A 12,777-nucleotide genomic window follows, 5' to 3' on the forward strand; every position below is an offset into this window, starting at 1 on the left:
CTCTGGCTGCTCTTGGAGTGAAACAAGTTTTGTCTAGCTTTGGGCTGTGATTTAAATATTCTCTTTATTCTGCTAATAAAGTGACAACACTGTAACAGCAACATTATTTTGTCCATTTGGGATATTATGTTCTCATGGAAAATGTTCTGAAATCATAGGGAATGGCATGTAACTTTTGATAAAGTATAATAAATAGTATGGGTTAGTCCTCCATGATCCACCCATGGGTTATTGCCTCTGGATTGCTGTCCTTCACTGCTGTCCTAAGCAACAGAAAAACCCTCCAGAAGAGTAGATGAAAACTACAGCCTGTGGGCCAGGTGTGGCCTGGAGCTTCATTTATGTGGCTTGTCATCAAATGAGGCCTGTCATTTCAAACTCACTGCAGGTGAGCATAAAGCCAAGCTTTCTGTGTTATACACGTACATACTGTGAGCTAATAACATCTGTGAGTAGAGGGAAGGGAAGCGTGAATGCAAGGTCAGTACAGGAATGATGAGTCATCATTTGGGCAGTTGGAACTAGATGTTTTTAAGGTCCTTTCCAACCCAAACCATTCTGTGATTTATCTTTCACATTACTGTAATAATGCTACACAATGTGTATTTTCATGTGTGCACCACAAAAGTTAGTAATGCTAAATAGTGAGCCGCTCTGATTGACAAAGTAGTTCCCTACCCCTACATTAGGTGACTGAAGGGTGGGCGGATGGATGCTGGAAGATGATCAGAAACACAGTGCCTTCCCCCAAAATGGCACTGTCTCTTGCTAATTGTCTAATATTCTTAAAATTTGAGGACCAAAGTTCTGCCCATGCAGGATGTGTGATCTTTGCTGTGTGAGAGAAAATGGGAAGGAAATATTAGAGCTCTATACAGAAGCACATTTTCACATCTTTCTTCACATTATTTTTTTCCCCCTCTGGGTAATAGAGAGTTTATCAATATGAATTAAAATGGAAAGTGGGACTATTATTTTAAAAAACAGAGTATATGCATTATTAAAAGCTGTCAGATAATCTTCCTTCAGATAAGGGGAGAGACTGGAGTCAAGCAAGACCAAATTCTGTCCTTGCTCTGAAACTTGCCATTTGTAGTCATGCCCATCTTGTAAAGTGTTTCTCATTGAACTGGAGGGTGTGGGGGTCATGCTGATTACAAACTAGAAGGAGAACAGGCAATACACTCCTATCTCCAGTATAATTAGCTCAATTGAGTGGGAGGGCTTTTTGGTCTGAAACTAAATATGATCCTTTTTAGGGACTTCACCTGTGCTATCTTTGCATGCATTGCATTACAGATGTATGAAAAAGGGCCTTAAAGCAGCTCAGAATCTTGATTCCAGGGTTTAAATATTTTCTGAGTCAGTTTCTTTATCTCGCCAATAGAGATGGTGATACTTGTATTTGGAAGACCATTTGAGATTATCTCAAGAAAATACTAAAGTTTATGATATTTGGAATATATTGGAACTCGGTATTAACATTTTTACTCTAGCTTAGAAGGAGAGTAAAACAGTATGTAAATCTTCTAGTGGTTCAGAAAGAGTTAAGTAGTGTCTGCATGTTTAATATTAATTGAACCTGTGGGTTGAGCTAGCCCCTACTAAATACGTTCACCTGTGGAGAGTAGGTAGTTAATGCAAAAAGGCACAGAGGGAACAAAAAGCCAGAGGAGGATTTTCTGGGGGAAAAAACAACTTAAAATTCAGTTTGAACAAGACTTAAAAAGAAACTAAGGAAAGAGCAAGCAGATGCTTTGGTCTATAAAAAGACCAGAAAGGTAAGTTTTGTTCATCAATGTTCTAGTTTATGGGCAAGAAAATATTGATGGGAGGTAGGAATGAATCCACATACACTCTTAATTGTTCTCAAAAGAAGAATGCAAAGGGATTTGGCCTAAATCTAAAGAGAAGGGAGGTCTTAGGTTCAGTGTAACCTACTTATAAAGGTAATGTAAAGCTCTCTTCCATGAAGTATGAATTACTTGAAAACTCTGACATAGAAAGTGAAGCAGCAACTAGCTTGTGTTTGGAGGTTGAAGAGGTGTTTGCTGATGTTTAGTTTTTCTGTTGCTGGATAAAGGATGGGACAGAGTGTGACTTGGCTGGAGGACAGTCAAAAGGTGAGAGGCAATGGTTGCTTGTTCATGGGCAGTCTGTGTGGAGAAGTAGGCACTTCAACCCCTTTTGATTCTGTTACTGAAAGCTGTTGACTGTGGAAGAGAGGGACATCTGGCTTTAACGTGTAATGTTCTAACAAAGGTTATAACGATTATCATTTGTCTCTGTAATTCATTCCTATAAATATCTTCCACAAGTTAATTTGTTCAAATGTAAAACTTAGCCAGGAAATAGGGTTTTGGGCACTGTGCGTGAAATACAGTCTTCATTTTGGGATAAGCACAGGAATACAGTGGTTACTTTTCTTTTCCCTCCTCTTTACTGTCATCAATAAAATGGTGCTTCCATTAAGCATTTGTGCATATGTAAATCAGAAAGTTAACTTCTTCAGAGAATTTTGATCAAACGGAGGTGTTATTATCATGTAGTGTTATTAAATTTCAGGTTTCTGAGCATTTCAGAACTAAAATGAAACTTTCAGCTATAAAAAGAGTAGAAGACAAATGCTTTGTTACATGTCCAGATTTTTTTTATCAGACATTGAACCATCAGCTCTTTTTAATTTGCAATATCCCCAGTTATATATAAATTGACATTTGAGTCAAACTGCAAAAGGAAAGGATTGTGTTAATAAAGTTATATTTCATTTGAAAGATTGTGTAGCTTGTTCATAGTAGACTGCCAAGCCAGTTCTGCAAGTAGGAAGTCCAGGATACTTGATATAATTTGTAGATAAAATGTTCCGTCTCTTTTAAGAGCTTAAGAGTAACCATATCCCCAGATCTGTAGTTCTTGTCATGGTTGCTTATAGAGAAGATTGCAAAATAACTCCTTGTAGTGTAGTACTGAGAGTTTATAGAACCCTTATAAGGTGCTCTCTAAAACTACTGTTCCTAAATTGGTTTGTGTTTTGAAGTGGCAGGGAAATCATTGAAGGAGCTCATTAATTTAACAAGGTATCTCAAGCACAGAATATTTTCCCTTCAGAAGAGATTCATATATTCATAGCTCCTAATGGCCTTTATTCAGGCAATGTGTTGATATTTATTGCCAAGACATTGACTTTAGTAATCTGTGTTTGCGCAGGTGATATTTGGTTTGATGAATCAGTGCACTTTCCCTTACAAATATGCTTTACTGGCATTATTTTTGGGGGAGAGGAGAAAAGAGTTTCAAGTAAAAGGAAATAAAGTGAGACTGGTTCTTATTAAACCGTAAGGAATTAGGATGCTAAGTCCGCACAATAAGAAGTCTCTTTAAAATGTAATACATAGAAGGCTTAAAATTGTTTAAAGTGGACCCTGTTTAGGGAAGGTATTGACGTGTTTATAGTAAAACAAGCATAGTTTCACATTGCTCATAAACAAGCAAGTATCACATTTTTGAGCTGGAATGGCTGATTCGTATACTATTACTATTGGGACTTACCATTTTGGAGACCTAAGTCCATATTTTATGCATGAGCAGATGACTTTTGGCGCTTGAGTCACCCGATAGCATCTTTGCTTGCCTCAAAAGAACCATAAGAACCATCCATAGATTACCAAAAGAAGCAACCAAAAGAACCATCCATAGATCATGGAAAAAAAAAGGCCAATAGCCTCATAATGTTTGGCAGAAATATGTACTGCTCTCATGTAGGGCTTCCAGGATCAGGGCTTACTAACACATTGCAGTATTTTCTTCTTTTATGAAGAAAGAGACTAATTGCCAGTGAGAAATAGTTTTCTCTTTCAGGAACTGAAACCTGTTATTTGTAAAAGAGATTTAATCACTGAAGACATAAACACTTCTAATTCTTTAATTGTGCCTTTACTCCAATGTGGTTTGCAAGTCTGTGGCAGCATATTCAAGCTAATGCGTAGTTGCCATTGGACGTAGGCTGCGTGCTTGTGTAGGAATGTCGGCCTCTGTGAAGGAGCTCGCACAGACTACATCACCCTCCTTGTCTTAGACTGGTCTAGATCGAAGATGTGGCTGGAAAGCATCACCTCCTTCTAGATTCCCTTCCTATGAAAATCAGAGCGCTGAGGTTTGGTGCCGGGGGAGAGGGGATCTTCATTGCAGTGAAGCTCAGAGCGGGGTACATGCCAGGTGGTAGGAAGGGATCCAGCAGCACTAGGGGTTCGCAGGATGTGAAGAAAATTCTTTATTCTCTTGATTCCATCCTCTCCCCCATTAGAACACAAAAAAGAAAAATGTAGCAGAAGCACAAAACATGATAACCTACCACGTTTCCCACAAACCATCCTTCACTTGTACTTGGCCAATTCTTCGTGCTTTTCCTTTTACAAATGAAGAGGATCATGCTCCCAGTTCTATTACTTCCATGTGTTTTGAGTAGCACTGTTTTAATCAAAGACTGTGGCTGAGTTTGTGGGGTTTTTTTATGCTTACATCTTCCCCACTTCCATCGTTGTATCCTGTTGCCATCCAGACACTATTTGAGTTAAACACAATAAAACTAGCCCTGTTTGCTGGGTGGGCATTACTGGAATGTTAGCAGCCACAGCAAGGTCTGGTTTGGTTCTTAGCAGCCGATTTTCCCTTACCAAGATTTCCATGAGGTGATGTTTGGCAATGTTTCATACATGTTTTACTTGTAGTTTTATCTTCACTGCCATAGATCTCAATAAACATTGTTTGGAAGTATTTTCTGTTCCATACTGCTTGGAGAATGGAAGTATGCTCTAGTTAAAACAGTGGGTTTTGAAATCTGAAATAAAGCTCAGTGCAAGTGATGTACAAGTAAAATATTTCCTTTTGAGAAAAACCACTATGTAAACTAAATATAAAGCTTAATCATATAGAAGTTGGTTGATGGTCTTCCTGAGCACCTGATAAATCTTCTGCCTAATATTTAGAGGCTCAGTTTCTACTTATCTCTCTAAGATTAGATTTTTTAAATACATAAAAAATATGTAATTTAGATAAATCGTGCATATGGACAAAATGCACGTTTTATAAATGTTTCTGTATAATTTTTATTGATAAAAACATGTGTTTTAGAAATAGATATAATTATACTAACATTATCAATATTAATTATAGTAATCAAGTGTTAATGTATTAATAGTAAGTTATATTAATTATAATGATATATTCTGACATTTTATAATTGTAGATCTCTCTAAAAAAATGAGTTCTTTTGTTAATGATGCTTTTAAGGAGAATCTGATGCTATTTTTCAAATGCTGTACCTTTATTGCTTTGTACAGTTCTGAACAGCGTTGTAATTCCACTGTGGTGGTCCTAAAGTTTAGAAATGGGATATTATGTATTTTTAATATCAGGTTTTTAAGAACCCTCTCTTGATTTTTATTCACTGTTGCTACCTCTTTTCCCCTTTCCCTTTCAGGTATGAGCACATTCTGATGGCTCCAGACCCAGTACCAATGTATGCTCTGAAACTCTTGGTGGCCCTGACTGAACACAGACCTGCTTCTGTGAGGTGATACAACTACCCATTCTCTGTTATTCTGGCTTCTTTATGTTTCAGTTAGTTTATTTCCCATTAGGAATTAACAATCATAGACTCATAGAATGGTTTGGGTTGGAAGGGACCTTCAAAGCTCATCCAGTTCCAACCCCCTGCAATGAGCAGGGACATCTTCAACCAGATCAGGTTGCCCGGAAATGCCTCCAGCCTGGCCTGGGATGTCTCCAGGGATGGTTCATCCACCACCTCTCTGGGCAACCTGTGCCAGGGTTTTACCACCCTCATTGTACAGAATTCCTTCCTCACATCCAGCCTGAATCTCCCTTTTTTAGTTTCAAACCATCACCCCTCGTCCTATCACAATAGGCCCTGCTAACAGGTCTTTCCCCATATTTTTTATGGGCCCCTTTTAAGGAACAGTAACTTGGATCTCGCTGTCATATTTCTTTGACTAGTGCTTAGGACATTTAGAAAATCCTTGCAGAGTATTTGTTACAGGACATAATCTTCTGACTTTTGCCACTGAGTCTCTGTAGCTCCTCCAGGCTTGCATTTCATCCATGATGCCTGCATGGATGATTTCTCTTGTGACTTACTTTAATCAAACAAAAATAGTGGTAGCAAAAAGGCTGTAAAATAAAATGTTAAATTAGTATTTACCTTATTGCTTCCACATCTTTCAAAAATAGCTGTTATTAAAATAATTAAGGTCGATCTGGGGGGAGGAGGAGGGCTCCTGTGCTTTGTTTAGTTTGTTCCATATGATAGCATATTCTCAGACAGGTTCACCTAAGGCATTCTCCTCTTTCTTGCTCTCTTGTTTCTTTAATCCCACCATTTTTCTTGTATCTCCCACTTATCTTTCTTCTTCCCATCCCCTTAGCCTTTTCCTATGTGTTTCCTAATAGGGACATCAACATTTGAGCAGTTCTTATTTTAGCACTGGAAAGGACACAGATGCACTCCAATCTTTTGTTCCATTTCTTCATAGATGGTACTGTCAGTCAGCTAACTTCTGATATCAGTGGGAAAGCATTCGATCTTCTTTTTATCTTTTTTCCCCCTGGCACTTCTGTTTTCCATGTCAGGTAGTGTTTTTTCTATATAGCAGAGGCACAGATACTCAAATGTGATATTTTTAATGTCCTACAAGGTTCTGATAAAATAATGCTAATGTACAACAGATATTTTGAACGCCTTAATATTTTTCAAGAACACAAAGAAATAGCTTGTAATCTTTGGCACTGCTGCACTGATGGGGTCGTTTTTAACATTCGGTGTTACGGGAACTCTTCCACTCTATTACTTTTCAATTTAGCAGTGGAATATTCTAGTGATATCCCATTAATGTGCTGCAAATTACATCACTCACAAACATGAGCTCCAGCCTGTGTAAAATGGTAGCTGTAAAAAGACCTTTAATGTGTTTCATGTTTCTGTGAGAACATGAAGTATTTGAACGTCTAATCATATGAGCATCCAGGGGAAGAAAATCCAGCTTTAGAGAAGGATGAGTGTTTTCTTGTTTTCACCTTAATGGTTTAGAGTATGTTTGAGTCAGGTGTTTCCCTTATATACCTGGTTTTATACCGTGCAGATATTGCTGATACAACCTCATTTAGAGCTTGTTTACTAAGAAAATAGCAGATATTGGAAGGATGAGCTTTGAACAGAATTTTGTCCATCATAGAATCATAGAATAGTCTGGGCTGGAAAGGACCTTAAGATCATCTAGTTCCAGTCCACCCTGCCATAGGCAGGGACATCTCACGCTAAACCAATCAGTTGCCTATTTTATACTTGGCTCCAAGCTCTAATGGTCTGACTTCTAGAGTGTTAACAATACTCTGTTGTGACTCTCCTAAATACCTACTGCCTTGTTTTCTTCTGTAATTTTCAATGATTCATAAGAAATTGTGAACATTAGGACCAGTGTGATGAGCATTAATAGTGGAGTTCATCTTTAGCTATTTTGATACTGAAGATTTTTAAATGAAATTACTGATATTAAGGAAACGTGTAGCTTCATTAATGACTGTCTCTGGACTGCTGGGAATTTGCATTAATTTTTTTCCCCTATTTTAATTACTCTTGCTGGATTGTGCTTGTGTAATGTGGTGTTGGAGGAACTGAACCTCTCACAATGGGAGCAAATATCTGCAGCAGTATGAGATCTGATTTAACTACATAAAGTCTGTATTCTAAATGAGCAGTATCATAAGATACCTTGTCATTTGTGAGTTTATCAAATTAATGTATAGTTTATATGCCTGGATGGAAAGACATAATCTGTTTGTAAAGGTTTGGTTTTCCTTTTGCTTTGAGTTTTCTACACTGTGTTCTTGTGGTCTGCAGTGATCACATTGCTGGATTTTTCTAGTAGTAAGGAGGAGCTGATGTGAATATCTGTTTCCATTAACATGGTAAATTGATTAGCTCTTCTGAAATGTTTTGATTATTGTAAGGTATTTTATGCTCTGCTACTGTAGGAAGCCTTTACTGGATCATGATTCTTACCCTGGCTCTTGGTCTTATAGATAAGGTTATGAAATGTAGCTATATATTTAGCTGCGTACTGTTCTATGCACCTACTTGACTTGCCTTTAGTCAGAAACTTATAACATTTGATGGCATTAGTGTATCTGAAAGCTAAGCACTCAAAACTGTGGAGTCCATTTTTTATGGGTTGCTAAACCAGACATTTTTGGTTGCATGAAAGGGAGGAAGTAAAGAAAATAGAGTGGAGGTGAGAGGAGTGTCAGATACTGCATGAAATCATCACAAGAATGGGACATATTCCAGCATTCTGTTATTAAAGTCATTTCCTGAGGGAGATAAAAATCTAGAAATGAATAGTGTGACCCTCTTTAGATTTGTGGTGGCTTGAAGGACAGGGGAGCAAATTAAGGAGCCTCCCCCCCTCCTGTCCTTACTGTGTATTTCCTAGACAGACATTAGGCACTGCCCTAGGGAAGGGGAAGAGGTGGCAGAAAACCGAACAGGAAGGTGCTGAAGAGCAACAGAGCAATCTGCTGCTTCTAATGCTACAGATACATGTGAAGATGATGGATGGATTAACCTTGTACACTGCAGCAGATTGTCTTGGCTAATTAAAATAAACTTTATTGCTATGTCTTTGAAAATCACCCAAGAATGGTCCAATTTTCAGACTTAATTTGCGCCACTGTTCACACCCATGAGTTATCTATTCAAGATCATTAAAGGCACATTTTGGAGTTGATGTTAATAATGAATTGATCCTCTTTCCATACATCATAATGTTCTACATTAGCATTTTCAGTATTCTCTGAAATAGTCTATCTAATATCCATGCCCTTAGTGCCAAAAACCCATCAGTAAAACGAACAACCCTGAACCTGTTTGGAATTCAGTGTGGTGCTTTTAATTGGTTTGTGTTGGTAGAGGTGTTATTTGGTTCACACCATGCATTTGCATGGATCATCTTTGAACCTGCTGTAGTTTCTTTACCATTATACTAAAGGGCTAGCACTTCAGTGCTTTTTTTTCCCTGCTGAATTGATTAATGTGGGCTTATATTAATTACTTTAAAAACACTTTGTTCTTCCTATTAGTTTTAACTTCCTAGTTTTAGGTTGAAGTGCTCACTTTAAAAATTAGATCTATTTCTTCTAAATTCCTGGTTTTATGTGTTTTCTTGTTTTCTGTAATGAATATGAATAAAATGCTGTGGAGTACTTCTAGTAACAGGCAAGCTGAGCTGAAAAGTAGAATTACATGTTAGCTGTGTACAGGATAGGGAGAAAATCACAGTGTAAATAGAGATTGTCAGGGGATGATAGAGTTTTATTAGAACTGTGGGGAATATTCATGTAGATTTTGAACCCGATCTGATTACACTGGTTTCACATCTGTGAAAACAGTTAAAAAAATCCTGATTTTCTTGTTTAGAGAAGTTAAATACTAAATATAACCCACCAAATAATTCATGTGATCTTTGCTATTCCTCTTATTTGGTATAATATTTACATGCATGCTGCTTCATTGAATAACACTGGGCCAGAAGACTTCCCCAGTAGCAGACTCTTGAAATGTTGTGTGTCAGCTAATAGCACTGTTATCAAGTTGCACATCATTGTAATTCATAGCAAAGGCAGTGGCCAGGGTTCATTATTGTAAGAGAGTTCTCATAGTCATGCACTGCCTGTAATACTAACCATCATTTTTAATGTAAAACACAACTCTGTAGTCTTAGATTTGTTAAACTTCCCTTTAGTAAAGAAATCAGCTATTAACCTTAAACCTATAATTTTGCTCCCTTTTTCATGTTGCTCATCAATTGCTGAATATCTAAGTTTTAAAAATATAAGGCTACTATTTGATGTTACTGTTTAAGTCAGTTATTGAAAATGTCATATTTTAAGGGTCACATATTTACTCCTGTAATGTAAAGCATTAGACAGAAGAAGATACCATTCATTTGTGGTTATTTCTATTTTCAGTAGTGAATTTTTGCCATTAAGAGTATAAATAGCAAATAAAACCCAAACAGATGAGGAAGGGTCAGCTGGATAGGGTGCTATAATTGGAGTTGAAACTCAAGTGAGTTCAGTTCTGCCACGAATCCTCTCTTCACTGTGAAGCAGATCTAAACCAACATCCAGTCCGTTGTCTTGTGTTCAGCAGTAGATGCCCAGAGACAGTAGCTAGACTACAGGAAGAGGGCAAGTGAGTGGCAACTTTTTCCTCAGCCCCCTGTGACTTGTTTTTTTGAAGCCATATAAGATGACATGGTGTTTCCTAGCTATTGATGAGTAATATTTATTTAAGTGGGCTCAAAAAGATATTTTACACATAACTTTCAGCAGTAATAGTTATTCCATGGCATAGTCACCCGTGTATGAAGGTTAATATCTTTAGAGGTTTTCTTTGGATTTCTTTGTCTAATCTGGCTCTTGCCAGATGCCAGCTTTGATGCCATCGGGTTCTTACGTTGTAAGAGAAGTGCAGCCTACTTAATTTCTCTTGTATTGTCTCCTTTAGCTGTACCTTTTGCAATCTGAACAGTCCTGCTTATTTTTTAAGAGCTTTTAGGTGGGGCCCATATAAAATACATTTGGAAAGCCCAAGAATATGGTACCAACCAGCTCTCCTTTGTCTTCATGCTGACTGTCTTCAAAGATCTCTTATGGATTTGAGGATTTGACATTTTATCCCTTTAAAATAAATGTTTTGGTTTTTGCTCTGTATGTGCCCACCAGTTCTGTTCTTCAGAATAGCTTTGAGTCATTTGTACAGCTCAGCATGTCTGCAGTGCCCAGATTTTCACCCCCACCATCCAACTTATCTTAAAAGTTAGTGTCTGGTAACATCACATTTTCTGTCTTTTAAATCTCCTATGAAAGCGGAGAGTTTTGAACAAGGTACATACTATAGTTAATAGCTATACTCTTCTCTAGTTCCTTTTGAACTCTTGGGTGAGTCCTGTCTGGTCCTGGTGATTTGTCTTTGTTAATTGTGTCTATAAGCTCAGGTTGGGGCAGGTGACCATATGGCATCTGAGAATTGTTTAGGTTGCGAAAGACCCTTAGGATCAAGTCCAGCTGTTACACCAGTAACAGCAACAGTAACCCCAGTTGCCACGTTGTCCACTAAACCATGTTACTAAGCACTATGTCTACAAGTCTTCTAAATACCACCAGGGATGGTGACTCTGCCGCTGCCTGGGCAGCCTGTTCCAGTCCATGACAACCCTTTGGGGAAGAAATTGTTCCAATGTAAACCTCCCCTGACAAGCTAAATTCTCCTGGAGAAGGGTCTGGGATTGAAGAAGAGGTTTAGAACCTCTTACACTTCTAAGAAAGATATTTAGTAACTATTGAAATTTAACACAACAAACACCCAGACCTACCCTTTTGGAAAGAAAGTGAGTGATGCATGAATCTGAGAGTCCTAAATGGATATTGATGACTGAATGCGGAAGATAGGGACATTTTAAGCCTTCATATTGGCTAGGTCAGCCAGATCCCTGCTCAGTGTTCTGAATATTGCTAGTCCAATTTTAGGTGCTTATTCTCCACATATATGAAGGTAAATGTTTTTATTTTTTTATGACTGGAAGTTCTAGGACCATGAGATCCTTGTGCAGAGATGCTACTATTCCCCAATGTTCTCTTAACATTTTCTTGGTCCATTTGTCTCTGGTCAGCCATCCTTCTTATCAATTCAAAGGGCTTTTCATTTTAAATTCAGTAAGACTGGGAGGAAGGAGGTGATATGTAGAAGGATTTACAATGCTGCAGACTCTATTTTAGAATAGGCCTAAGCCCACATAATGTCCTTTATGCTGCTTCCTTCTTGCTATGTCATGAGCTGCAGGAAATGTCAAAAGGGAGGAGTCTCAAATGAGTTAGTTTGAAGGTGTAAGGCCTACTTGACCTTCCTTATTTAGTGCACTGAAAACATGTCAGTAATATAGCAGATGGACCTGTTAAGGTTTGCACCTTACAGACCACCTTTAGAAAAACCATATGGATTCAGAAGCTGCCATTAACGTTATCTGAGTAAGAGTATTGGAAATCCGAGGTGTAAAGTGAATGCTTTGCTCCCTTGGAAATATTCCAAGGTTACTGGTAGAACGTTGATTTTGCTGGTGAATGAAGTACCCTCGTTCTTTCATTTAACAGACTGTGTTTATGATTTCATAGGGCAAGAATAATAACCAGAAATCTTGGTTGATGTAAAAGGCTAACATCAATACTTATTTGTGCAAATAGTTTAGTGTAGAAACTTTCAGGCATGAGAGTGCTTAGCTATAGAAGGCTGGAGCAAGAAACAGTTGCTTGACATCCTATTGTGTTTTTCATACCATAGAATATCTCATGTTGGAAGGGACCTCCAAGGATCATTGAGTCACAGGACTACCCAGAACTAAATCGTATCGCTAAAAGCGTATGACTAAAACTTTTTTCAGAGTTGTCTTAAGCGTTTTCACATATCAAACCAGTTAAAATTATTTAGCAAATTATGACTTTACAGTTAATGAACTTGGAGCTGAAAGCTTGACTTAAAAGTTATAAATACCCAAATGCTTTAAAAAAAAATAATAAAAAAGCCTTGAAAACGTTGCTTTTTTTGTGGCTTTTTTATAAAAGCTGATGACAATAGTCTAAAATACTGATTTTTTTGAAAATGAATTGACTTGAGAGCACAAATCTCGGTGTGTTGGAAAATTCCCT

The 12,777-nt window shown here is 37.7% G+C and overlaps 1 protein-coding gene across 11 annotated transcripts in view; it reads left to right on the forward strand.

Moving 5' to 3' along the window:
- ULK4 (unc-51 like kinase 4) overlaps positions 1 to 12,777 on the forward strand; it is a 195,509-nt gene that overhangs the window by 71,788 nt on the left and 110,944 nt on the right. For all 11 annotated transcript variants that reach the window (XR_009745315.1, XR_009745317.1, XR_009745318.1 and 8 more), the window contains one exon: positions 5,480 to 5,572. Coding sequence is in view for 6 of the 11 variants with exons in the window: in XM_061464467.1 (XP_061320451.1) it covers positions 5,480 to 5,572 (93 nt within the window). In the remaining 5 variants the exon portion in view is untranslated. The remainder of the gene's footprint in view (positions 1 to 5,479; positions 5,573 to 12,777) is intronic.

Source organism: Pezoporus flaviventris, unplaced genomic scaffold (genome assembly GCF_033815535.1).
Source record: "Pezoporus flaviventris isolate CSIRO_AGI_PZ_B2104156 unplaced genomic scaffold, CSIRO_AGI_Pfla_v1 ptg000037l, whole genome shotgun sequence".
Lineage (NCBI taxonomy): Eukaryota > Metazoa > Chordata > Aves > Psittaciformes > Psittacidae > Pezoporus > Pezoporus flaviventris.